This window comes from Episyrphus balteatus, chromosome 4 (genome assembly GCF_945859705.1).
Source record: "Episyrphus balteatus chromosome 4, idEpiBalt1.1, whole genome shotgun sequence".
Lineage (NCBI taxonomy): Eukaryota > Metazoa > Arthropoda > Insecta > Diptera > Syrphidae > Episyrphus > Episyrphus balteatus.
In genome coordinates this window covers 1766631-1793018 of record NC_079137.1, presented here as the reverse complement: position 1 = coordinate 1793018, position 26388 = coordinate 1766631, and the positions used below count along the sequence as shown (strand labels likewise).

At 31.7% G+C, this 26388-nt stretch overlaps 5 protein-coding genes across 10 annotated transcripts; 2 read left to right on the top strand and 3 right to left on the bottom strand.

The window, feature by feature from the left end:
• Positions 1–2942: 2942 nt before the first annotated feature.
• Positions 2943–6532, bottom strand: LOC129920047 (beta-1,4-glucuronyltransferase 1-like). 2 transcript variants are annotated; one of them, XM_056001202.1, is made up of 4 exons: positions 5008–5356; positions 3756–4193; positions 3387–3696; positions 2943–3315 (listed from the first exon to the last, which is right to left on the bottom strand). In XM_056001202.1, exons 1-4 carry the CDS (start codon positions 5334–5336, stop codon positions 3118–3120), a joined length of 1275 nt encoding a protein of 424 aa, XP_055857177.1. In that variant the 5' UTR covers positions 5337–5356; the 3' UTR covers positions 2943–3117. The 2 variants fall into 2 exon arrangements, with proteins under 2 accessions (XP_055857177.1, XP_055857179.1); XM_056001204.1 differs by lacking the exon at positions 5008–5356 and adding an exon at positions 5976–6532 and having other exon boundaries at positions 2951–3315.
• A 520-nt stretch (positions 6533–7052) lies between these two features.
• On the bottom strand, positions 7053–8583 carry LOC129920048 (uncharacterized). Its single transcript, XM_056001205.1, has 2 exons — positions 8447–8583; positions 7053–8386 (listed from the first exon to the last, which is right to left on the bottom strand). The coding sequence occupies exon 2, from the start codon at positions 8373–8375 to the stop codon at positions 7281–7283; it is 1095 nt and encodes a 364-aa protein (XP_055857180.1). The 5' UTR covers positions 8376–8386; positions 8447–8583; the 3' UTR covers positions 7053–7280.
• Positions 8584–10404: 1821 nt separating this feature from the next.
• On the top strand, positions 10405–14782 carry LOC129919485 (kynurenine aminotransferase). Of its 5 annotated transcripts, none has more exons than XM_056000372.1 (6): positions 10405–10562; positions 10959–11122; positions 11192–11342; positions 13586–13822; positions 13879–14476; positions 14537–14782. In XM_056000372.1, the coding sequence occupies exons 2-6, from the start codon at positions 10959–10961 to the stop codon at positions 14749–14751; spliced, it is 1365 nt and encodes a 454-aa protein (XP_055856347.1). In that variant the 5' UTR covers positions 10405–10562; the 3' UTR covers positions 14752–14782. The 5 variants fall into 5 exon arrangements, with proteins under 5 accessions (XP_055856347.1, XP_055856346.1, XP_055856345.1 ...); XM_056000371.1 differs by having other exon boundaries at positions 10405–10621; XM_056000370.1 differs by having other exon boundaries at positions 10405–10632.
• A 2139-nt stretch (positions 14783–16921) lies between these two features.
• Positions 16922–17685, bottom strand: LOC129919702 (cytochrome c oxidase subunit 5A, mitochondrial). The gene is made up of 2 exons (XM_056000674.1): positions 17568–17685; positions 16922–17468 (listed from the first exon to the last, which is right to left on the bottom strand). Exon 2 carries the CDS (start codon positions 17465–17467, stop codon positions 17009–17011), a length of 459 nt encoding a protein of 152 aa, XP_055856649.1. The 5' UTR covers position 17468; positions 17568–17685; the 3' UTR covers positions 16922–17008.
• Positions 17686–19486: 1801 nt separating this feature from the next.
• On the top strand, positions 19487–24276 carry LOC129918950 (uncharacterized protein CG16817). Its single transcript, XM_055999720.1, has 5 exons — positions 19487–19663; positions 23290–23376; positions 23437–23587; positions 23660–23774; positions 23841–24276. The coding sequence occupies exons 1-5, from the start codon at positions 19653–19655 to the stop codon at positions 24029–24031; spliced, it is 555 nt and encodes a 184-aa protein (XP_055855695.1). The 5' UTR covers positions 19487–19652; the 3' UTR covers positions 24032–24276.
• Positions 24277–26388: the final 2112 nt, after the last annotated feature.

Below are 26388 nucleotides of genomic sequence, written 5' to 3'. Positions count from 1 at the left end.
ATTCAAAAACTACAAAAAGTTTTCTAATACATAATGTTTAATCATAACCAGAGTCGTTGGGGCGTATGCTAAATATTTTCTTTTGGTGATTACAAATAGAAAAGTATTTGTTTTTGCAAAAACTCTACCGCTCTAACGAATTTGATTAAAATTTGTATGTGTTATGATACAAAAAAGACCCAAAATTTGAAATAAAAAAATTTAGTTTTTGTACAGTTATAAACGGTATCTGCCATAGAACGTTTTTTTTATTACTGAATTTCTCATAAACAACATAGCCGATTTCGACCAAAATTTTTATACAGAAACGTTTAAATAATCGTCATATAAACATTTTCAAAAATATTTCGGTTTTTTTTTTTTAAATAAATACATATTTTGAAAACAGGTTGATGAATTTTATATTTCGGTGGATATTTTTTGAGGTGCGTATTTAGTTTGTTGTAGCTATTAGACTATTCTCGTCTTTAGTTCGTCGCCCTAGTATTACAAGGTCGTAAATAAAACAAAAGTACTTTTTATTAAATCGCTAAAGGGAGATATCATGTTAATAACATAAAGGATAACATAATTGCTTGAACAAAATGTCAACAAAATATTGCCGAGGCCCAAAAAATATATAAAGAATTCGATATACTACCTTGTGCTTAAATGTTTGTATTATTTTTTGTGATTCCGTTTAAAATTAAACTTTGTATGAAATTTGAAGACCTGTCTTTCAATTTTTGGCCGTTTTGCCACGTTTTGTATATTTTCTTTATTTGAAAAGATCTTGAAATGATTCTTATTATTATGTACAAATCGTTTTGCATCAAAATATCAAATATTATTTTTTTAGAGATAAGACCATGTAATTCTTGGGCGACAAGCTGTAGGTCCAGGTCTGTCAGTTCTGCTTAGTGTGTTGATAACAGAATTTCAGATTCGCTGGATAAAAAGTAAATATAACTTTGGGTAATCTTAGCAGGCTATCAAATTAAAACCATTAAATAAGCAACCATTATTTATACACTAATTTGATACCAAACGGTCTTTTATCGACGAAAAAAAAAACATTTAATAAATATCGCCAGAAAAAAGTAAGGCAACGCGGATTGTTAATAAAAAGTATTATTCATAAACGCAAGTGCTTATATTTATCACAGAATTTGTGTGCAATTTCAATGTAGTTTACAAAAAAAAAAAAAACAAAAGAAAAATAAACATCCAAAATATCTTTTTGTTTTTAAAATTAAAATATTTAATTCGAATAAATAATATCAAAAATAATGATCATTTATGTGTAAATATAATATTTAAAACTACACAAAGTGTCACAAAATCACCGCCTTCAAGGAAATTGATTATTTGCTTCATTCGGTGCCTCGCAGGGCCCTGCAAGCAATAATACAACGTTTTCTTCTAGCGCATTGATTTTGGAACAAAACCTGTGTAAGAAAAACCTGCATCACTCTCATAATAGTTTAGTTAAATAAATTGATTTTTTTTTTTTATTTCATGTAAAGTTAACATATAATTTTATTTTTTACTTAGTACCTTTAGATTTTAATTAAAATATATTTACCTTGTATATATTTATTATTTTAATTTTTTTACCCCAAGTGTTATGTTATAGAAAAAAAAAATCGGATTTTTTTTATTTAATTAAAAAAAAAAACTCAAACAAGAATGAAACGAAGGAAAGATAGAAAGAATGAAAAAAAAAAATATTTGAAAGAAAATATCACAACAAAAATATAAAAAATAAACTTATTAAATGCAATATTTAAAACAAAATATAATTATAAAAATAATCCGTGTGGAGAAATTATATGTTTTCCTCAATATAAATTATATATATATTATGTATTTACACATTTTTCAAATTATTATTATTATTAATAATAAGAGTGTAAATTATATAGCTTTAGAATATAAAAAAGAAAAATACATTATAATTTGTAAAATAAATTGAATTTTTTTATAAACCAATATTATTTTATGCTATACGTAAATTAAAATTACAACAAAAAAAATCAAAAAATGAAAAAAATAAACACATTTTACATAAACAAAAATATTGCTTTTTTTTAATTTATACTTTTTTTAGGGAGAGGGAGTGCTCAAATTTGTGAACAAATCTGGCAAAGTCACGCTTTCTTCTTTCTTTCAAATAAAAAACTAAGGTTGGAAAGTTATTTAAATCCGTCTGTTATATATTTGAATGTCGGAAACGATTTCTTTCATTTCCGTCGGTTATGTTTTGAATTTTTTTGAACCTCCATGCAATGAAAATTGAAGAAAAGTGTGATTTTCATTTCAGTTATATTTTAATGAAGGAAGTGCTTTCTGTCATTCCCGTCGGTTATGCGGAATCAGGTATCTTTGGACCTAAATCTCGAAACAGGCTTTGGTTTGCAGATATGAGCTTGTAATGAACACGCGCATCTTTTTACAAATCTACTTTTTTTTTTTATTTTCGGAAAAAAATCAACCCCTTGCCTGAAAAAAAATTATTTTCAAAAATTTCTTCCAAATCCATCAAGTGAAACATCAAAAGAAAGATCTCTTTAAACCCGATTAATAAATGAAAATCAAAAAATTCTTTAAGTTCTCGTTGCAGAATTATTTGAATCTATAGATTTTTTTCTAAAATGCGAAAGCAGATATTTGGGAAATGCGGGGGTAGATATCTTTGAACCTAGGCCTCGAAACAGGTTTTGATTTGAAGTTATGAACTTTTTATGAACACGCGCATCTATTTAGCTACAAAAATTACAAATCTATTTGTTAAGATTTTCGGGAAAAAATCAAGGTTAACCCCTTGCCTGAAAAAAAAAATTATTTTCAAAAATTTCTTCCAAATCCATCAAGTGAGACATCAAAAAACCCTATTAGCAAATGAAAACCAAAAAATTCTTTGAGTTCTCGTTCCAGAGTTATTTGATTCCAAAGATGTTTTTTTTATAAAATGCGGGAGCAGATATCTTTGGACCTAGGCCTCCAAACAGGTTTTGGTTTGAAGATATGACCTTGTTATAAACAGGCGCATCCATGGCATTCTTTTTTATAATTCTTTATGTAGGTTATCGTATAAGAAAACAAAATTTTAATTATTATTTATAATTTACAAAATTATCAAGGTAAACATTTTTTTCTATTTCCATATATTTTTTTATATTCTGGTATAATTGTATTGTTCACCAGCTTGTTCATAAGTGCAGTTTGTTCTACTCGAAGTGTATTATATTTGTAAATCTTAATTCCTGGTTTGTGTATCAGAAAAGCATTATTCAAAACATGGAATTCATAGTCTAGTAAACACATTGCATAAGCCTAAAATTAAATGTTAAAATAATTATGTATGTTAGAAAAAAAAAAACAAGTTTAAGATTAACAAGAAATACCTGTATACGTTTATTCTTTTTACCCTCCCAAGTGAAACGTTCATCAAAAAACGGTTCACGATTATCGCTTACATAAAATGGCTCCCAAGAAGCTTGTTTGTCATATCTTTTGCCAACAGTAAATACATTAAGTTGATTCGTTTCATTCGCCTTAATCCAAGCAGCCAATTTAGGAATACTATGACATTCAAAGCAAACTTTAAGATGAAAAGAAATAGCTTTCCTTTCTTTAAGGAGTTTTTGAAGTTCTTTCTTTGTATCAGGTATCGTTGCTTGTTCATCAATTTCAAAAGTCGCTAAAGGAAAAACTCTAAAAATCAAACATTTAACTTTGAACTATTAATTCAAAATAATCAATTCTATACCTACCTTGGTTTATCATCATCAACTCCTAAAACACTTGGATCTCTCATAACCATATCAAGAAACTGTTCCACAAATCCTAAACTCGGATAGAGTTCGACATCACTGGCCAATATTAGATGTGTTAAAGCAGCTTTTCGGGCAATATTTCTACCCACATTGATTGGATAGAACAGCTTTTGTTTTTTCTTGTACATCGAATCTGGTATAACGTCTTTATATGGCGGTGGCATTGAACAATAGTATGGAGTATTAAGTGCTTCTGTTTCATTAAATGGAATATCATTGGGCATGTGATCTTGATTGAAATATAAATGAAATGTCACATAGGATCTTATAAGACTACTATCTTTAAGGCAATTCCGAACATATTGAATAGATTCTAAAGCTTTTGCAAAATCATAGCCTGGTGCATGGATTGCAAAGCTTATAGGGGCTCTCCATCTGTAATTTAGAATCAGTAATTAATATTATTTATTTTTTCTATCTGGGAATTGATTTTATTAAGAGCTAGCTTAAATTTTAGATTTTGGTCATTCACGAGCATAATAAGGCCTAATTATAATAGGCATGAGCTCGCATGAGTCCATGGTAGGCAACGAGCTACTTATTTCACTGAAGGAAGACGGTTATAAATTGCAGCATATGCGTACGACGTTGAAATTTCCGTCACAGAAAAGATCTCATTAGTTAAGGTGATGGTCATATTAAAAGGTTCTAGTTCTGTTCACAGGGAATAAAGAAACCAACAAATTATCCCGTCCTTAAGATATGTATGTTTAGTTAGATCTAGTTCTACCCAAAAACTAAACTAGAAACCAATTTACATAAAAGAGCAAAATCTTATGTGCCCCTCTTAGACTAGGTCATCAGCTTAGCATTACCTTATGGCTATTAAAATGGGTTATTCGACCATTCCTTAACGAACTACCTGGAACAAAGCAGTATACTGCAATAGTCTAATCTGAGTTCAGAGTAAGTGTATTTTTGCTACTCAGTTAAAATGGTGAGACTATAAATCTGGTCTGTAATTTTGGGCTCACAGAGGCAATTTTGCCAGATTTAAGGCCGAGTATTTTTTATATTTTTATTGACCGATGGTTTGATACATTTAACTCTTCATAACTCTAACGACAAATTTTTAAATTTTTAAGAATTTGAATTTTATTTCTTTTTTTCTTATAAAAAAAGAACACTTCATTTAAATTTATAGTTTATTTCAAAAGAGGTAAAACGTTGTTTAAAGAAATTTATCCACCTTGGCACCAATACTTCTAAATTTTCCAAAAAAGTATAATCTCCGTGTGTTGTGTAAGTTATTGTTTGACCACAGCTCAATGGGCCATGATTTGCTCGAATATAATTTGTAAAAATCCAATATTCTCCGTTTTGACTAATTTTCGACTCAAACGATTTATCTTCACAAGCAAAAATTGATTTTATAGGATTTTCTCTATCATTACTGTTATTTATAACAACTGGCACAAGTTCACTACTTGGTGTCGAATGAAATATTAAAACATAAAAGAACAAATAAAACAAAATAACGACTAGAATACTTTTCAAAGTTTCAGATTTGCGAAACATTTTAATATCGTGAGTTCTAGGTTCCCTAGGGTAACTAAAGATGTTACCCAAGCCGAGGCATACTGATGTGGTAGATTCTAAAATTATGAAGGTTACCTATGATCTGAGATAAAAAAATATTTTAATAATTTAATATTAATTTATTCATCAATTTATTGTTACTTATTTAACTTAACGATCGAATTATGCTGCAAATATTTAATATAGCTTATATAGGTTTGTATTCGCGTCTTGTGAGTGGATTAAATTATAAACTTTATGAAAAAGTTTTCGTTCATCTTAAGACTTAGCTTGAACCTTAAAATATTAAATTTCAAGAATATAGAAAGTTTTGGAGAATCCCATTTGTCTATTGGTTAGTATCAGATCAGTATAATTATATTTGTATGACTCTTATTTTCATTTCTAATTTTATTCAATTTTAATGTTTGTAAATATGAATGTTTTGTAGGGTCATTGGCTTTGATTATGTGTATCGGCCATTTGACTTTTAACCTGACCCAAGTAGAGGTTGTTGACTTTGGTAAGAAATTATTATTATTATAATAAAACTATGGTTTGATTTTGGACTGTGCACACGGAGTATGAGGGTAGGTTAAAAAGTTTGCGGAATGAAGGGAGAAGGAATTTTTTTTTTACCTCATATTGTTCGAAAATACATTAGATAAAATTATACCAAGTTAGGTTGAAAACGGTTCATTAGTTAATGAAAATGAAAATTAATAACTGCATAAAATTTATTTTCTAGATGGGAATTAAAGTCACATTATCGGCCGTATTCTGCTATTCGATTTACGTGAAAGTCTAAAATTAGAAGCGTTTAAATGGGGGTTAATATTAAACTTAAACAATTTTTTTTTCTTTAAAATTTCTAAAACACAGGGAAACAACGTTTTGTTAAATTTAGCTTTTTTTCAAAGCCATGTTGAAGTGGTAAAGTAAGGAAATCTTTTGATTCACGTGAATCGAATAGCAGAATACGGGTGTATTAAATAATAATTCATTAACAAATGGGCGGTTACAATAGAATGGAAAATTTAAAGCTTTTTTTTAATTTGTTTGCAACCGAATACTCATCATCATCGCTGTAATTTCTAAGGTAGTGAAAAGTGATCAATAATTTTAATGATCTATAGCAGTGATTTAATCAGTTTCATTTTTTGAGATTATTGAAGCGAATGAAGCCCTAAATCTCAGAAAAAAAAAATGCAAAGCAGCTGGAACTTTTTGAGGTTGGTGTTTTTAACCAGTTGAACAAATAGTGCTAATTTTAAAATGTTGCCTTCATTTTGTCTGACATAGGTCCTTCAAATAAGGGTGTAATTCCTTAAGTTGCTAATAACTTGATTTGACAATTTTTTGTTTCAACATCGACTTAAATGATATAAAAAAAAAGACGTTTTTGGGTACCCTATCCAAAAAAAAATAAACCTTTTTTATGTGCGATAATGAAATTAGATGTTATTTGATTTATTTAGCTCCATAAGTCCACAGTATTCATAATATGTGTACTGTGCGATAAGTCGACTTTTTCCTAAAATGACCTTACAACTAGAAAAAAAATCAAATCAAAGGTTGGACGGGTAAAATAACAACAACTGTTAAATATCTTCTCAGTTGATTTTTCCTTAATTCTAAGATTATTATGCGGAACTGGGATATTCATATCCGCTTTCCTGATAATTTCAAAACTCACCTCCAAAATAATTATGCCCATTTTGAAAAACATTAGAAAAATACGAAAGTTTTATTAAGTAACAATTAACAAACAAAAAATTTCAAGATAGCAAAAATTCAATTTGTCGAAAACAAATAAAATCTTGAACGGACTTAAAGACAAAGGAAGTATATAATATCACTTTTTCGATATATAAAAACGAGCTTAAACTAAGTTCAATAACTGAGCATTTCTTAATCTTGATAGTTAGTCTGTCCATTTTCCCATCACTCGACAGCGACAGGTTTAAGGTACTCTTCAAATTTGGTCTTTTCTTTTTGAGTCTTCTTTTCCAAAGCACGTTGTTTGCGGGCAGCTCTACGCTGCTTTCTCAACGAATCTTGTTCAACACGAGCGGCTGCCCTAGCTTCTATCTTATTTTTAAAACCCTCATGAATAGCTGCTTCTTTCTCTTGCTCCTTAGCTTTCCTCTCTAAAGCAGCTTCTGCTCTCTCCTGCCGAGCTGCATCCAAACGATGCAAATCCTCTTCGATTCTTTCATAAAGTTCAATTTGTTTCTTATGGATCTTACTAAGACCATGGATGTTATTGTTGCAAAAGGTAGTTGCTGTAGCATCGGGATCCTTGACAGCTTGCCAGACTTCGTCAAGCAGCTTTCGGCCAGCAAGGAAAATACCTTTATCAAATAGTCTTTGTGCGCGAAGGCATCGTTTTCTGCCCTGCCTGTTTCCCTTCTTGGCATTTCTGCGACGTCTCCTTCGCGGGAATTTCTTGTGACAATTCCTCTTCGATCGAGGTTTGCCGCGGTTACGACGACGACGTTGTAGTCTAGCTAGAATCTTAACGTTGGTCACAAAGCCAACGTTTGTTGCATTTGTTTCGCCAGCGCCAAGCTTTCTGGCGATGATTTTAGGCTTGAGGTTATTTTTTTTAGGTTTCTTAGCCAACAACAAACGAGGTCGAGACATTTTGCGCATTGCGGCTCTTTGCTGTCTCAGATGTAATCTATACAAATCGTTTATAACATCTTTAACATCTTGCGATTGCGCTTGATATATTTCTCTCATGATTATTAACTGAATTTGATCTTGTTCGGCACGTAGATTGTTCCTTCGTCTCCTGGACGATGTTGATGGGCTATCATCTGAGCTTTCTTCACAGTCAGTTACCCAATTTAAAGAATCATCGAGAGAATCATGTTTGGGTAGCTTTTGTCTGCGTCTTGATTTCTTCTTACCTTTCTTGCGTGTTCCCTCATCGTCGATACTTTTTGAATCTTTGTCAAGAAGCTGAGATTCGGTAACAATGACCGCCGACTCTGGCGGAGGACATTTGAGAAACATTTCTCTGCAATATTTCATCTTTTTGAAATCTGTTAATAAAATGCAAACTTAAAAACATGATAAATGCAATAGTATTATGGTTGATTTACTTTTATGTTCTTTTTGCTGATAATAAAATTGGAATTTATTGGAGCTCGCATTTGTTTATTTAAAGATCTTTAAACTTTTTTTTTTTCTTTATTGCTCAACGAAGTTTATTTTATGATAGTTTTGAAATTAGATCCGCTGCAGCTTTTAAAATGCCGTTTGAAATGATGAAGTGAAAGAGATAGATCTATTTGTATTTTTATTGGTGTGTGTGTTTTTTTGTGGTACTGTTCATATATAATGTGGAATACGTTCCAATACAGTAGGGCATACAAGAAATGCCATTTATATATTGATTTTTTTTATTTTCATTTTTTTCAATTTTAATTTGTATTTTTCTTACAAATTTGGAATACGTTCCAAACAGTAGGGCTCCCAAGAAATGCCTTAGTGCCGGGCTACACGCTGATTTTTCAATAGCCTAACCAGTCAAGTCGTAGGCAAGAGGGGTGAGGATTTTCCTCTTTTTGAAGTTTGTTCCTAGAAAATGTGAACTGGAACGTGATTGGGTACAACACTGTGTAGCCAGGCACTTATATAAGCTGCGTTCCTTTGGAAACATTTATCTACTTTTTAGTACTTAAAACTACTTTTGCTATATTGAAAAAGTAGTTCAAAGCAGCTTTAAGTACTAAAAAGTAGATAAATATTTCCAAAGGAACGCAGCTATAATAAAAATGAATTATAATTATTATTCATGACCACAAAAATATCAGTTAAAATTTAGCACTGCTGCGGGAGTGAGAGTCACTTTCGTCAGGTTTTATATATAACTCAACCCATCGGTGTGGAAGTAATAGAATAGCATTTGACTTTATAATTGTCAACAATGAAATGGTTATTTTTTGGATTGTGTAAGAAGGACAGGTCTTAGTGCCTGGCTTCACATTTGTGCCCAATCACGTTTCACTTTTACATTTTCTAGGAACAAACGTCAAAAAGAGGAAAAATTTAGCAATGGAACTGTACTTCCCTCAGAAAATTCAGTTCCCTTCGTGAGCATCTTCCCCTTTCACTCCTCATCCCTCTTGCCTACAAACTCACTGCTTAGGTGATTGAAAAATCACCGTGTAGCCAGGCACTTATGCAAATCATTTTGGCGCAGATTACCGAAATTCCTCAAGACTTTCTTTCACAGGCAATCAACCAGCTAATGGGTTGTGACAAACAACGTTATGGCTAAAACAGATGTGCGGCACATCTGCACAAAATACATGTGCATCACTTTTTAAATCATGGATGCCGATTACTGTCAAACAAAATTCCCTACTAACAATTTTGCTTCTATAATGCTTTACAGAATCAACAATTGCATCTGTAAAGCTTTATAGAACCAAAATTGTGTGTCGGGTTGATAACCTTGAAATTTCTTATAAATTTTTTTTTTGTAAAAAATGGATAGTAAAAGCGGTTAAAATGGAAGAAATAATTGAATTTATAAAACAAAACAAGATGGTTATGTTTTCTTTTATGAATTCAATTAATTCTTCCATTTTAAGAAAATCAAAACGAATGTTATTTGAATTTTTGAATGATAGATTGTGTCAATATCAGTAATGCCAAATAGCAAGTATTTTGTATTTTTGTTGAAACTTGGCATGGAATTTAGAAATAGAGACATGATGCAGCTCTGCGCTGCATGCTGATTTTTCTCCCATAAGAGCCCGTCTTATTTTATTTTGCTGCAGGGAAAAAATTGCACGTCTGTTTTGACCATAAATGAGATAATTTTGCAAATTATCTCATTTCCAATATCAAATCGTATAAGAATATTTTTAGAAATTCAAACTGACGTTATTTGCAAAATTATCTTATTTGAACTTTAGTCAAAAAGTCTTTACTTTTTTGTTATCAATAAATAATTTTTAAGATTTTTCATAGTGCAAACTGTGCTCAATGTTTCATTTCCTTCTGTTTCACCTGTCATTTAAAAATTAACACGCTGTCAAAACCCAAAATTGACAACAAAAAAATTTGTAAAATCGTAAACAAATTGCAATAAATTACCAAAATTTTCCAACATAAATTTAATTAATAAAAACGCAATTTAATACTCAAATATAATACATTTATTAAATACAAATCCGAAGAACAAAGTTATACTTTTAAACAGCTGCTGTTGGTAAATTTCTGTGTGCCAAAATAACAAAAAAAAAATCAAATTTAATAAATGCCAGGCAGGTTATAAGTTCGTATAAAAAAAATTTAATCAAATCAAAATTATGACGTAAATTTAATTAAAACAATATTTTAGCATTTTGTTGTTTTTGAAATAATGCACAAAATAGTCTAGTTTAGTTACGCAACGTGCCTATAGTTCGTTTAGTTGTTTTTTAAATTAATACGCAGGCTTATCGCTTATCTCTCTTTTTTTTTATTAAACCACAATATTATTGCATTTATCACTTATTCCTTGTGACCTTTCTTTATCCCACAAATGTAAATTAGTTCAGTGGTTGTGGTGGTTTAATTGTTTTTAATTTTTTTTTTGTATCTACTTTCATTCGCTTTCAGATGTTTAGACGAATAGCAACTGATAAATTGATATTCAGTCAAAAGTCATTCGGGGCATCTCTTCCAGCTGTTTGTAAGAAGTTTAGCACAACGAATTGTTTGAAAGAAAATCGTATGGACAGATTCACACTTCCTAAACGATTCCAAGGAACAACAAGTGTTTGGTTGGTTCTTGTTTTTTTTTTCTTCCCTTTTGTTTTGTTTTTTCTTAGTTTCTATTTTTTTTTTTAAAGGAATGAATATGTTCCACTCGCATTAAAATACAAACCCCTTAACTTAGGACAAGGTTTTCCCGATTTTGCTGCCCCTGAATACGTGACAGACGCTTTGAGTAAAATCGCCTCAAGTGACAATCCACTCATGAATCAATATACTCGAGGATTTGTAAGTTAAATTGCAACCCTCACTAATCCAGTGCGTTTATAATTTGACCCAGCAGTTTGTACCTCAAAATTATTTTTTGCTCATTCGATAGAGAATTGGCTGAATATCATAACACTGATTTTTCACCTTTTGGCCGCCGTCTTGCATTTTAGTTTTTATTGAATATCTCGACTTTTATTCATCATAGGCAAGGTTGTAAAAGAATGCAATCTTTTGTGAATGCCGTCTTTGAAATTCAGTTACAAAGTCTTTTGCATTCTTTTCAATACAAAAGAATGAAAATGAATACAAAAGAATGCAAATGAATGCAAAAGACTGCCAAGGAATGGAAAGATTGCAAAAAGAATGCAAAGACTGTGTAGTAGCTTCGGATGAAAAGAAACTACTTCTTTGAATTCTTAAATAAAACTGATTTTATTATATTTTTTAAGCACTATATCAAAAAGTTTGTTTTAAATTCGATAAATAAACTTTGCACAGAGTCGGTGATTAGTATAAAATTTGTTCTTAAAGTAAAATTCAATTTTAAAGTTCAAGTGACCTCAACTCCAAATTTATAAAGCGTTTCGCCCAGGTACGACAGTGGGCTCATCAGTTAGATCTGTCGTACCCTTACTAAGACACCTTATTTTGGTCGATGTTTACCGACTCTATATAAAACTCACAGCATGAATATACTGTGAATTCTAATATTCAAAGGGAATTTGTTTAAATTCAGACCTTAGAAAAATGTATGCCCGTGGTCAGGCTGATATAATAACGAAGAAAAAAAATAACAAAAATAATAAAAATTATTTAAATTATTTCTATTTTAAGTGGAGCGATTGAATATAATTGAATTTAAACAAATTCCCTTTGAATATTAGAATTCACAGTATATTCATGCTGTGAGTTTTATATAGAGTCGGTAAACATCGACCAAAATAAGGCGTCTTAGTAAGGGTACGACAGATCTAACTGATGAGCCCACTGTCGTACCTGGGCGAAACGCTTTATAAATTTGGAGTTGAGGTCACTTGAACTTTAAAATTGAATTATATTCAATCGCTCCACTTAAAATAGAAATAATTTAAATAATTTTTATTATTTTTGTTATTTTTTTCTTCGTTCTTAAAGTAAAATAATATTTGAAAATGATTTTAAAACTAAGTGGAAAATACAAAATTATGAATTTCATGAATCGCTACAACTGCAATCATTTGAATGCAGTACAAATGATTAGTGTTTGCAAAATTTGAAGTCTAAGTCTCAAATGTAAGTTAATGAATGCAATCTTATGATTGAAGTCATTAAAGATTGCATTCAAAATAGATTGCAATTTTTTACAACTCTGATCCTAGGCAAAAGTTGGTTATACAAAAAACGTAGACTATTGAATTTCGCGATTTTTATGTTAAGAACACTTTTTCGATATTCTGAATATTAAAAAAATTACAAGCCAAAAAAGTAAAAAAATAAAATTGTTCACCTTAAAATTCTCTACAACTCAGCTTTGCATTGTTTTTCTGTATCGCTGTACATAAAAAAGTAATTAATACCTTTTTGTTAACAAATACCCTTCTTTTTTCTTTGTTACTTATCTTTCTTATTTTTGTCTTAAAGTTTTTTCAACCAAATCTTGAATTTAAAATGCTAAGTGATTTATAGCCTTAGCTATATATATTTATAGTTTTACAAGAAAAAAATTCAAGACGTGCATTATTTTTCTGTCTCTATATTTGGTACAAAAGCGGTATTTTTTAACAAAAAAGTATCAATAAGTTTTGTATTTATAGTGATACAGAAAAAAGTTTTGTAACAGAGTTGTAGAGAATTTTAAGGTGAACAATCTATTCTCGGAAGGTTTTTTCAAAATTTTGATAATAAGTTCTCAAAACTTAAAAATTTTCTTTTTTTTTCGTTTTTTTTTTTTACTTTTTTGGCTTGTAGGTAACTTTTTTAATATTCAGAATATCGAAAAGTCTTCTTAATATAAACGTCGCGACGTGAAATTCAATTTTCTACGTTTTTTTGCATTACCAACTAGGATGAACAGGAGTCGAGATATTTAATAAAAACTAAAATCCAAGATGGCGGCCAAAAGTTGAATTTCACGAGTGCGAAAAATCAGAATTATGATATTCAGCCAATTCTCTATCGAATGAGCAAAAACAAACTGCTGGTTCACCCGTATATGAACATCATAAATGCACTGTACTACACTCCTCATCGAGTATTCTTTGATAATGTTAATTAAAATTTAGGGCCATCCAAGGCTTGTTCAAGCTCTTTCGAAGCTTTATTCAAAGTTAGTTGGGCGTGACATTGATGGTAACACCGAGGTCATGATTACGTGTGGTGCTTACGAGGCTCTATTCTGTGCCATTTTGAGTAATGTTGATGCTGGCGATGAAGTCATCATTATCGAACCGTTTTTCGATTGCTACGAACCCATGGTGCGAGCTGCTGATGGAGTTCCACGATTTATTCCATTAAAACCTGTAAGTTTTTCATGACCTTACTCCACACACAAAATTTTACAACTTTGATTTCTCAGACCAAAACTGATGGAGTAATAACATCTGCCGATTGGGTCTTGGATGAAAAAGAGCTAGAGAATCTCTTTAATGAAAAAACCAAAGCCATTATCATCAATACTCCTCACAATCCAATTGGAAAGGTTTTCAATCGTGAAGAATTGGAAAAAATTGCCGAATTATGTAAAAAATGGAATGTTCTTTGCATTTCTGATGAAGTCTACGAATGGCTGGTCTTTGATAAAGCCGAACACATTCGAATTTGTTCACTTCCCGATATGTGGGAGCGAACAGTGACAATTGGTTCGGCTGGAAAGACCTTTTCAGTTACCGGCTGGAAGATTGGTTGGGCCTATGGACCATCAAATCTTATAAATAATCTACAAATGGTTCATCAAAATTGTGTATTCACAGTTGCTACGCCTCTGCAAGAGGCTGTTGCTCAAGGTTTTGAATTAGAAATGACACGTTTAGATTCGCCCGAGTGTTATTTCAATTATTTGCCAAAAGATTTAAAGAAAAAGAGAGATTATATGGCAAAGTTCCTTGAAGATGCTGGTATGAAACCAACAATACCAGATGGAGGTTATTTTATGTTGGCAGATTGGTCGAGTTTGGGTAAGAACAAAGTTGTATCTTAATGACGATTATATTATGTTTTTATTTTCTTTTTTGTAGAAAACAAAGTGGATATGAATTCAGAAACAGACAAATATCGAGATTATCGATTCACTAAATGGATGACCAAAAGTATGGGTTTGCAAGGTATACCTCCGAGTGCATTTTATAGCGAACAAAATAAACCACTGGCTGAGAATTATGTTCGTTATTGCTTTATGAAGAAGGATGAAAACTTGCAAAAAGCTGAAGAAGTTTTTAAGAAGTGGAAATGAGTGTAAAGTTATCTGTTTTTATTTTTTATATAAATTTTTTCTTTTCTTTCTCAAAACAGTTATGAACTTTTATATTATTAAAGAAAATATATGTAAAATTAAAATGTTTTTAAAACGAAATAACCATGAAATAGGGTTGTAATCTCATCGCTCACGATTTTCTATCACAAATCAAACCTTATCCTCCTGATAACCATTTCATTTAAAGACCAAAAACCATTCATAACCGTGGTCATCTCGATCAAGTATCAAAACATGAAGTTTTCCTGTTTCAAACTTTTTAGAGCCTGATTTTAGAGATGTCAGGTTTTATTTTTAAAGTAACAATGATCAAACGAAATAGACGACAAACAGCAACCGAAATACGTGCCGAAATAAATTCAACACGGAATAAGTGGGCCAGAATAAACCTTAAACAGAGCCTTATGGATCGATAAATCCAAGTTCGAGGTATTTGGCACAGCGCTGAAAAAAAAAGATGCTACCCAACTATTTAGTTCTCATCGTCACGTAGGGAGGCGGTTCTGTAATGGTCTGGCGTTGTTTCTCTTCAAGTTAAGTGAAAGATTCGACTCAAGTCATTGGAAGAATGATCAAGGCGATAGATATTGTAGAAAAACGCATTGATCTCTGTACTAAGATTTATTGGCGAAGGATTCATATTTCAACATGATAAATAGCCTAAACATACTTCCAGATTCTGATAGGATTACCTCAAACAGAGAGAAGACGAAGAAATCCTTTAATGGTACGGTCGCCGCCATAGAGTTGATGTTGGAGAGCTAGATAAAAGGGTCGGAGATCAATGAGTGTATTACAAGACGGCTGGAATACTATAACACCTGAAGCAATTAATACACTAATAACAATTAATACAATAAATAACTTATATGCCCAGACTTGTTAAAAGTAGTCAAATGCAAGGAAAACATTTAGATCAAAAATCGGCTTAAGCCATTTTATCATTTTTTAAAAAAATTTCAGTGCCAAGAAATGAAATTAGTTTTTGCTAATGTTAATGTTTAATGTTCCTCTTAATGCTATATTCTAATTTCTGTTCTAAAAAGTTTTTTTTTTTAACTTAAACTTAAAAACATAACTTTCCTTTTGAATACGCCGTAATTTGTTAAGTTAAAACTTCCCTTACATGAATCATAGCCTGAAGAGCTCTTTGGCTCCATATGGATAGGGCAATAACTCAGGATTGGTCTCTATATCTGATTTAGTCATTCCCACATGTAAAAAATGTGAGATACCCATTTGTTACAGAAATTTTAAACCAATGGGTAAGTTGTATAAAATAAATCTGTGACCATTTCGAATATGAACGAAATTATGTATTACATTTCTTGTGTAAAAATGATCGACCCTTACAAAGATAAAAGGATGAAACTTGTGGCTTTTATGTATGTTTTTATGAATCTATGTTATGTTTTGGTCCAAGTTCCATTCTAGTTAAACCAGATGCACCTTGTGATCGCACTGTAAATTAAAAAAAAAAAATATTTTTAGTGAAAAAAAATACATTTGGATCTATATGATAGAACCCAATCTTTTCCTTTGCATTAGAACAATGAGAACCTTAAATATTTGGGCATCCATAGAACCAAATTCTCAGATACGGTCTCTATCTCTAATATATTTCAGACAGACGGAAGGAAATTCAAACGTTAATGGGCACTTATACACTTTAAAATAAACACCCGTATTGTGATTTACAGCTATCAATCGATAGTTGATGAATACTGAATTTTGGGAATTTTAAACCTAATTTATAGGGTCAACATTTTATTGGAATTTTGTAATTTCATTTTATTTAATAACGGATAGGACCTTTCTCTGCTTTCAAACTTTTTTTTTATTAATCAATAAGATATCCAAATTTATTTGTATCTAGTAGAAAGTGAAATAATGAGGCGGACGACTTAGCAAAACAACGGGCAATGATTTACCTAAAAGGGTCTGATTCTTGGAATAAAGCCCATCGAAATTAAAATTCATACAAAAGTAAAGGCTTCTCTTTCCCCCAAGCAAGCCTCAACACAAAAACAATAAACAAACCTAACCTCATTCGATGAACAATTCCAATCAGCCCCATTACATAACCAAGTTTTTTTTTTCTTTGTTATCGATTTATTCAGAGAAATGAAAATAAAAAAAAAGGCAAAAATTGTTTTTGGAGGAAATACCATTTTGTTATTTATTCAGGTAATATAGTTCTACAAACATTTTCTTTTTTTATTTTAAAACAATTAAATTACATATCATAAACAGACTTCAATGCCAATTGTGGTTGATCGTAGCCCAATTCCTCGGGTGTGTTAACACCAAGTTCGGTCAATGTTGGCCTAATTTCGCTCAACAAATATGGATAGACTTCGGCAGTTTTGTCACCGCACTTTTCCTTGCATCCCTCGACCCAACGAGCAGCCAAAGCATAATCGTTGACGCGACGGCAGGCCTTCAAGCCAGCAATGATGATTTTTGGATCTGGGACCAAATCCATACCGAGCAAATCGTTCATGCCCTTGCGGATCTCCCAGCCATCAATGTCGGGACGGTTGAAGTAATCCTCGTAGCGTTTGTCGAATTGTTCGTCAGTTTCACTGGAATCGTGAGACATACGAACGGCTCCGATGGCAGACATACGGGTGGCAGTCAAGCCCATTGAGCTGCGGAGAACTCCGGAAAACTTGGTAGCGGCTGATCGCAACATTCTAAAAGATTTAATATTTATTTAGTGTGATTTGTTTTTATCGAGAATATTGTCTTAATTCAAGTGGATGAAAGAAATTGGAAAAAAAGTTAAGTAATACCTTGTTGGTTGAAAATTTCTTTAGCACAAATTTTCTTCACAGACTTCAAAATACAGATGAGCTCTGAAAAAAAAAAAATGTGAAAAAATTGACGTTTATCGAGAAAAGGATGTGTTCAAAAAACTTAAATTGCTTTGTGAAATGTTAGAGGGCGCATAAATATTTTTGGAGAATATAGGGACAGTTTAGAAATCAATAAGGTTTTGTTTACATTTCTGCAATTTACGAAAATAAAAAATGTTTTGGATTAATTTAGGCTTTTTAAAATGAAATGACCAGGTTGAAAGTTTATAAATATACTAGTTAAAAGGGCTGCCATTTTTTACAAAAATACTGTTGTATTGAGGTTCTCTTAAACCAACACGGAACTTTTATCCCAACTAACATTTCAGCTTCGATTAAGGTATTACAAAAGCTACATTTCAGCTTCTTTTAAGCTTTAGTAAGGTTGTTGGGCATGGAAAAAGGAAAACGTTATACAAGTTTGACCCTCTATAAGACGTTTAAACGAAGCTTTACAGATGCTCTACAGAAGCTTTGAGATTTGACAGATAGCTTCGGAAGAGCTTGTATAGCTCTTTAATACATGTCTTATCGAAATTAAAAAAAAAAAAAACAACTACAAAAACAAAAAAAAAATTCTTTTTTAACTGGTGTTTGTTTGATTTCAAATCATGAATTTTATCTTTTGATCTGAAATTATATATATTATTCCATTTGTTTTTAGCATATCTATTAATAATAATTTTAAAAGTATATAATTTTTTTTACCACACCCAGGAATCGAACTTCGTATCTGCTTGGTGGCAGTCCGCCACTCTACCCACTCGGCCATCCTATTATATTCATTAATGAAGTCAAAAACTTAATCAGTTCAAATAGCAGAAATGTCAAAACAAAACATGTCCGAGCTAAATAATTCAATGTCAAAACCAAAAAGTGTCCCAGCTAGATTATTCAATATCAAAACCAAAAATCAAATACTAAACTTTGTAATTTCTGTAAAGCTTCTATAAATTCATTAAGAAGGCTTTTCCGAAAATAAGCTTTTTTCGTTTAAGTTTCCTTAACAGTATTTAAACAACTTATTAGAAGTTGTTAAACAAGTTCGAACTTCTATAAGCAATTAAATTCTGAAGCAAGCTCAATACAAGCTGTATAAAAAGAAGTACCTGCGAGATCTCAATTTATAGAAGCTGTTGTGCTAGTTGGGTTTAGCACTGGTTCAAGGTTCATATATGTAGAAATAGCCACATTCATGCTTGAACCGAAGCTGATCCGCCGAAATCGGTGGGTTACATTCGTGAACCAAGGCTGATCCACGTTTGTACAACTGGCACTCAGAGATGATTGATTTCTTCGAAAATACATTTCATTGACAATCACAAGTAAAGTACTCATGAGTATATTTTACCAGGCTAAGGGCCTGGCTACACAGTATTGTGCCCAATCACGTTCCAATTCACATTTTCTAGGAACAAACGTCAAAAAGAGGATAATCCTCACCCCTTTGCCTACATCCTGACTGGTTAGGCGATTGAAAAATCACCGTGTAGCCCGGCACTAATACCCTACAGCCTTTTTGTGCAGTTTTTTAACTCACCTATTTGAGCGAACTAGCGTTGTTCAATTTTTGTTTAAAAATGTACTTGGCTGTTTTAACATAATATGAACCTTGAACCCAGAACTAAATACATGCTGAATCATTGTTTAAATATTTGTAAAACTTGACTAAACTTTATTTTAGTTAGCGCAATATATATTTTTTTCAAAAAATAACTTTCCTTTTTTTTATTACAAATCTAAACAAACCCTTATGAAATAAATACAAAAATGGCAACTACAATTAAATCCACCATCAATACCTAGACGTCGCTGAAATCGCCACATCTCCCATCCATATAACTTAAAAAACCACCATCACTCGCTAGTTTCATTTCTTCCCTGCTGCTGCCGATGAGTTTTTTCACATTTGTAATTTTGCGGGTGTGATTTTTCCGATATATCGCTTTTTAATTTTTCTCACACAAATTTAATTAAAACAACTCAGCGCAATAACCAAAAAATAAAAAGGATAATCTAATCATGGCACCAGTGTAAGTTAATATAAATTTAAACCAACGTATCATTTAAAAACCAAAATCTTGTAGAAAAACCAAAAAGAAAAAAAAAATTGTTTTCTGCGGCAGTGTAAATTTTATACGCGTGCTTTCTCCCCCCGGCGTCCATCTTTGATATAAAAAAAGAAGACACACATAATCGGTCTTCTCTTTCTCTCCAATGGTTTTTAGATGTAATAAATTTTCTTTTTTTTTATTTTTCCTTCTCATATTGAAATTGAAATGATTATCAAATTGCAATCAATAATTACCATTTAAAATGAAAGAAAAAAAAAAGGGAATTTATGATGGTCATGCTGTGCGTTTATATGGAAATAGATTGTTTAACCGCGATCCATTTACAAACATGCACTTGTCTCAATTTTTTCGAATGACCAATTCCATTTAATCTCGAAAAAAGACTGTTCCCGATGATTCGGTTTTGGATCTTTCGAGTTTTTTCTCTTCGTTCGCCGCAAGACGATGACGATTTATTTTTTGAGGTTATGTTCAATTTTACATTCATTCATACAAAAGGGAGTTTTTTCTTGTCTCGTAATTCTTTTGCTCATCTTCCGATGATGATGCGGGAAGACTAGACAATGCGAACGGATGTAACTCAGATGAGTGCTTCCGTTTTGTCCTCTCCTTGGGTGGCGGCGGCATGGTGACCCTCCGCGGAGTCATCATACTTTTCTATTTGTTTCTATGCAATCACCCACATTTGGGTATGGGCTCTGTTAAAAGAAAACTATGTGGTCCTCTTATCGGGGAATGAAATGATAAGTGCTTGACATTTGCATTTTATCATACACACAAGACAATTAAGCTTAGTTTTTTTTTTGTACCTATTCCAAAAGAGTCATTGAACTTGTTGCCAGGTGCTTCCTCCTACATAGTTACGAGGGTGTGTTTTTTTTACTTTTTTAAATTCAATCAATATTAAGCAATTTAATTAAGTAAATTGGAGACTCTTGGCATCTTTACATTTGAGTTAAGGCGTTGTCAAGGCGAGTGGGTATGTTAATGGGGATTATGCTTTGAAAGTCTATATATAAATTCTTTTGTAATTGAGGACATGTGTGGATTGGGTGATAAAGAAGTTATCCCCACGAGTCCCTTGACCTTCTTTTCTGCCCTATCACGATTTTAAAAAAATTTGCTTAGGGCTATATCAATGTCTGGCAGAAGTATGTAATTACTTTTTTGTTCAATCTTCTTCACTGTCTGCTTATCTCCTTGAATTGTAATATCGTAAATAGCAATTTTCTATAAATGTGGACACAGACGTAAGCCACTAAAAGGTCATGTGTTTGGTTTTACTGCTAGAGTTCTAGACTATTCCTTCAAAACACACATTTTAGAAGGAATTGATGTGTCATATCATCAAAATCTTGTAAGAGGGCTTTATCTATTTTAAACTACCAAAATTGGTTCCCTTGTTTGGCGTCTCTTCGATTTTGTTGTAACACAATCTTACTAAACCTTGTACAACAATATTGTGATCGTTAAAGAAACAAACATATTGTCGATCTCATAAGAAAACCTCGTAACTCCACTTTTTTTCAAAAATGACTTTTGAATGCCATTCTTTAGAAAATATGTCAGCGGAGCAACCCAGAAAATTTGGGGTCATTCCGAAAACTCTAAATAGACTTAAATTCAAATTTTGCACAGCGCGTTTCTTCCCAACTACTCTGTCGTTTGTTTACTCTTTCGTCTCTCCTGTAAAATTTTGATTTTGGGAGTTACGAGGTTTTCTCATGAGACCGACGAATGCCATTCCGAAACATTCGAAGGATTTTGTTTGAAAGCATTATCGAGCACATGACCGCGGATTTCCATGGTTGAGAGGGTTTAGGGCACACTGCACTAATATCAGCAATGCCCTTGAGATGATGATAGTCCGTCTGCTGTCACTTCGTTAAGAAATGGTTTTTGGTTCTGTTTTTGTAACTGGCCTGATGTGTTTGTTTGTAGGCGAGGTTAAGTTTGGGGGTAAGATCCGCCCCAATCCGGCGAGCCTAATGCCGTGCTTCACAAGCAGTGCCTGTAACTTAGCATTCCTTATCCTTCTCTTTCCAAACACTTCCGTTATTTCCTACCTAATCCTAATTCTTACCCATCCATCTCACCGACACCTCCTCCGCTCCTCTTGCCACGCAACATTTCCATTTAATTCTGTAAAGCAAACATTTTTTTAAATACATGTGACACTATATATTATGTATTGCTTTTTGCCGAAATTCCACGGTGGATGGCCATTAATTAGTTCTAAATAGCGGAAAAAAAATTCTCTAATTTGTGTGAATTTTTATTTCAACTGCCTAGGTACAATCAGGAAAACCCCATATACAATTAGAAAATTACCTAACAAAATCAAAGAAAATGACGTTTTACAAAAAAACTTATCCTTGAATCCGGGGGAGGAAGGGAGTCAAATACAAATCTAAAAAAAAATAGGGAAAATTTTTCTCAGTATTTCCAACCGGATGTCGGCTATCCAACTGCATGTCCCAAATAAGGACCACCTTAGTGACACACTGCAATTACAGTGTACAGATCAGTGTATCTATTCTATGAAGCAGTGTGTCACAGGTATCAGAAATAATTGGGATTGCTTGTACATGAAGTTCTTAAACTAACAACTTCTTTTAGAGTATGTTACATTGCCACAAAAGTCCCTTTTTCAGCTAACTTAAAATTAATTTTAGTCACACTGGTCGAGGCATCTCTTTTTAAAATTGTGCATAGAAACTCATAAATAAAGATGAGTTACCACCATTTTGTAATTAAATTCTTAAAGAATCTGACAGCATTGGGGGCTGTTTAGCAATTAAACACATCTTAATCGTGGCAACGAAGTGCTTGAAAAAATTATATAGATACCTGCCAGAGGAATATAAAAATATGTAATGGTTTTGGAGAGTTGTGTGTATTTTGTAGGCAAGTAGGTTTTTTTTCCTGAGTGTTGTTGCTTTTATAACTTCCTTTATGCTAGTTTCGTGTCAAAAATTTTAGGTTTTAATCAAAACCAACATAAAGTAAAGTCCAACTATGTAAATGGTTTTCGGCATGTCGTCTGTTCGTCCGTGCGTCTATCTGTACATCGAGCTAGGACGAAAACGCATACATCCCGTAACATTTCGAGATTTTTCAATTTTCTCTAAAACAAATGATTTCGATAAAATTTTTCTTGCTAAGAATTTCGCAAGTAATTTAAATCCAAAAAATAAATCCAAATCCATAATATTCTCTACTTAAATCCAATCTTGTTAAATCCAAATAAATTTAAACTGCTCTCTGGAGGACTGTTTAACTTTATAATCATTTTCAAAGTGTTTGTTGTTTTGTAAAGTACTTGAAAAGGAAAAATGAAGATAAATGCAAATTATACAAAATTTATTGAGTAAATACATTATTTATTTTGAATGAAAAATATAAGTATAATTTCTTTGTGTAAACAAAATATGCACTTGGCATTCCCCTTCTTCCAGCAGTTCAGTAATGACCGAGTTGTAGATTGATATTAATATAAGACACCACTCTATAGCTTTTTCTGCTCTCCTCTAGTCTATTTGGATTTTATTCGTATCAAACTTAAATTTGTGCTTTTTCTTTAGTGTATCTCATCCTCCAGTATCCTGGGCTCAAAGGAATGACCTTCTGTTCGTTACTATCGAAGTAGAATGCAAGGACATTGACTACAAGTAAGTTTTAATAAAAAAATTTGTTCAAAATATATGTTAAAATTTATTCTCGTAAAATAGAGTAACAGATGATTCAATGAAATTCACTGGAAAAGACGCTCTGGATAGCAATAAGGTATACGAACTCCAGTTGAACTTCCTAAAAAATGTTGATCCTGAACGAGTAACAAGTAAAAATATCGGCAGGTGTTTGGAATTTACTATTTATAAAGTAAGAAAAAAAAAAATATAAAAAAAAAAAAAAAAAGAATAAACTAAAATGATTCATTTGTTCAATTTATAGAAAGAAAGTGGTCCTTATTGGTCATCGTTAACAAACGACAAGACCAAACTGCATTTCCTCAAAGCAAATTTCAACAAATGGAAAGATGAGTCAGATGATGAAGACCAAGAAACTGGTAAATACAAAAAGCCCTCTTTCTTTTATCGATTTTTTTTTTCTAAAATTTATTTTTATTTTATAGCCATGGAATCTGAATGGCCAAATTTCATGAATCAAGCATCCGATTTAAAGAACTTTGACGACTTCGAAGAAGACGATGACTCGGATGATAATATCCCAAGTTTATCGCAAAACGACGAAGACGACGAAGCGGATGACAAGCCCAAGGAGGAAAAAACCGATAAACCAGCAGCAGCGGAAGAGAAGAAATAATTTTAGGTCGATATCTAAACTTAATCATTAAATTTTACATAAAAATAATAATAATAATAATGAGCGTTAAATAATAATAATAATTAAAAAAACAAACAAAATAAAAGAATTTGCGCGCATGAAATTTATATGATGAAGAAAATCATATATTTTGCATGTAAATGAGCAAAGCGATCAAGAAAAAACAACAGCAAAAGATGAACTCTATTTACTCCTCTCATTCTCTCTCTTCTCACTCTCCACCCAAATTCAATTTTTTATTAATTTTGTCATATTGTATTTTTTTTTTAACTTGAAGATTGATTTTATACACAATTATGTTGTTTATATTTGAATGCATTTTTTTTTTGTTAAAAAAAAGAAAACAACCAAAATAAAAGAAATTAAGTTAAAAAAATGGAAAAAACTACTTACGTTATACAAAACAAAAAAAAAGAACAAAACAAATAAAAACGAAAAACAATCCTAAAAAAACAACAAAATACGGTTATTTTTTAAATTAAGAACAAAAGAAACCAAATCTATTGATCGATATAAAAACAAAAATACTTTTAAACTTTAAAGCTAGATAGTGAAAGCCTCACACCGTAAACGATCTATAAGCATAATATTTGAAGTCAAATCAGAAAATAATAATAAATAGTTTTTAAAAGAATAATTTCTCTTTAAACAAAAAGCAAAAAGAAAATAAAAAAAACGAAGAAAGAAAACAATAAAAAAGGGGGAAACAAAGTTTTGTAATATTTAAGAAAATATTAAAAAGAAAGTTTTGTTTTCTTTTATTTGAAGGTACGAGGTAGACAAGTCAAGATTTTATCAAATATGTTTCTCAAACCGAGATGTGTGATTTGTCTTGAAGGTGTGTCGGTGTCCCCAGAAAATTAACTGCCGATACCAATAAATTCGTAGTGAAACTTTTCTTTCCCATGTTTGAAACATTCCCAGGAAAATTTTTATCAATGATATCGAATTAAATTCAGAGGAAGATTTACAATCGTAAAAAATATTCTGGACAAAAAGTTCCCATGGGGACTTAAGATAGACCAAATCTATTTTTTTTAATTGAAGCCCCGTGTAAATTCACAAACGCATCACTGCAGAGATGATTTGCGATCATTCCTGTAGCACGTTCATAAACTCAAATAATTAGCATCACTTAAAAATGTCGATCGTTCACTATTGCAGAGTTGGATAAACTGATGCGCAAATATAAAACAAAAAAGCATCGAGAATTTTCTTGATAACTTGGTGATGCCGACGCGATTTATAGTAAAAATGAAGGAAAAGGACAATGAAAAGTATTTAATCAAATTCTAAATTGTTTATAAATGAATACATTTGAAGAAATTTAGGGAATATTTTACCAGCACACAAATTAAACAACTGATAGAAACAAAATTAATATATGAAAGTGTATTTTTTTGGGGCAGAAAATCGAAGTCAGTTCTGTAGAAGATAAAATGTGAGGCTCCGGATTTTAACTACAACAAAGAGTTTTTATTAGTACATTTCCATCATTAAGCAAAAATTGTTTTCAAACGTAAAACTTTTTGTCAATCAGCATCGCATCGTCATCAGCTGAGCAACGATCAGCATCGCAAAAAAGCAGTGATGCGTAATCACTACCAAAAAATTTGACGTTTGTGAATTTACCCCCCATTTTGAGGCGAATTTTGTAATTAATATTCCCAATACAACGACAATACAATACTGACCTTAGCCGATAAATAACTTCAAAATCAATATTTTTGTGGTCACATCATGTTTTACATACGTTAATAATTTAACTTGACAATTTGCGTGGATTACCGGTGGTTTAACTCTGGTTAAACATGAGTTAGACTATTTAAACATGTATGAACCTTCAACCAGTGGGCAACCTCAGCTTTAAGCCTGGTACGTAAATCGAGCTAAATTTTAGCCGAGATAAAATTCTCATACAAGTTATCGATAATTTGTAAGGGATCCATTTTAGCTCAGCTAATATTGTTCGATGATTTGTATGGGGATCTGCGTACTAGGCTTTACTATCGATTTACGAAGAAAAGAAAAGTTGATGAACCACGGCTTAAATATTTGTTCAACTGGTCCTAAGCTGGACAGCAGCCAGTAGCAGCCTAGTACGCTGCTGGTGCGAAAAAGAGTTGGAGACTTCAACTAAACGGTATAATTTTTAATTTCGCTTGTCGAACAATTTACTGCAAAACGAATAGCAGGAAGACATTTTTCATAGTTATTTTTCTTTCCGCCTCAGCACCGTACTAGTCTTTACATAGTAGTAGTCTTCGATTTGCTTGCGTTTTATAAATTGTTTCATTAGAATTATTTTCCTTCATAGTTTCATGCGAAAAACTATT

What these genes read in the sequence shown, in the direction of transcription:
- LOC129918950 (XM_055999720.1), top strand. An exon ending in TGCAAGGACATTGACTACAA is followed by an intron (nt 23,377 to 23,436) that starts GTAAGTTTTAAT and finishes CTCGTAAAATAG; the next exon opens with AGTAACAGATGATTCAATGA. An exon ending in TGGAATTTACTATTTATAAA is followed by an intron (nt 23,588 to 23,659) that starts GTAAGAAAAAAA and finishes TTCAATTTATAG; the next exon opens with AAAGAAAGTGGTCCTTATTG.
- LOC129919485 (XM_056000372.1), top strand. Translation starts at nt 10,959, where the DNA reads ATGTTTAGACGAATAGCAACTGATAAATTGATATTCAGTCAAAAGTCA. An exon ending in CAAGGAACAACAAGTGTTTG is followed by an intron (nt 11,123 to 11,191) that starts GTTGGTTCTTGT and finishes TTTTTTTTAAAG; the next exon opens with GAATGAATATGTTCCACTCG. An exon ending in GATTTATTCCATTAAAACCT is followed by an intron (nt 13,823 to 13,878) that starts GTAAGTTTTTCA and finishes TTGATTTCTCAG; the next exon opens with ACCAAAACTGATGGAGTAAT.
- LOC129920048 (XM_056001205.1), bottom strand. Translation starts at nt 8,375, where the DNA reads ATGAAATATTGCAGAGAAATGTTTCTCAAATGTCCTCCGCCAGAGTCG.
- LOC129920047 (XM_056001202.1), bottom strand. Translation starts at nt 5,336, where the DNA reads ATGTTTCGCAAATCTGAAACTTTGAAAAGTATTCTAGTCGTTATTTTG. An exon ending in GTTGATGATGATAAACCAAG is followed by an intron (nt 3,697 to 3,755) that starts GTAGGTATAGAA and finishes TTTGATTTTTAG; the next exon opens with AGTTTTTCCTTTAGCGACTT. An exon ending in AAAAGAATAAACGTATACAG is followed by an intron (nt 3,316 to 3,386) that starts GTATTTCTTGTT and finishes ATTTAATTTTAG; the next exon opens with GCTTATGCAATGTGTTTACT.
- LOC129919702 (XM_056000674.1), bottom strand. Translation starts at nt 17,467, where the DNA reads ATGTTGCGATCAGCCGCTACCAAGTTTTCCGGAGTTCTCCGCAGCTCA.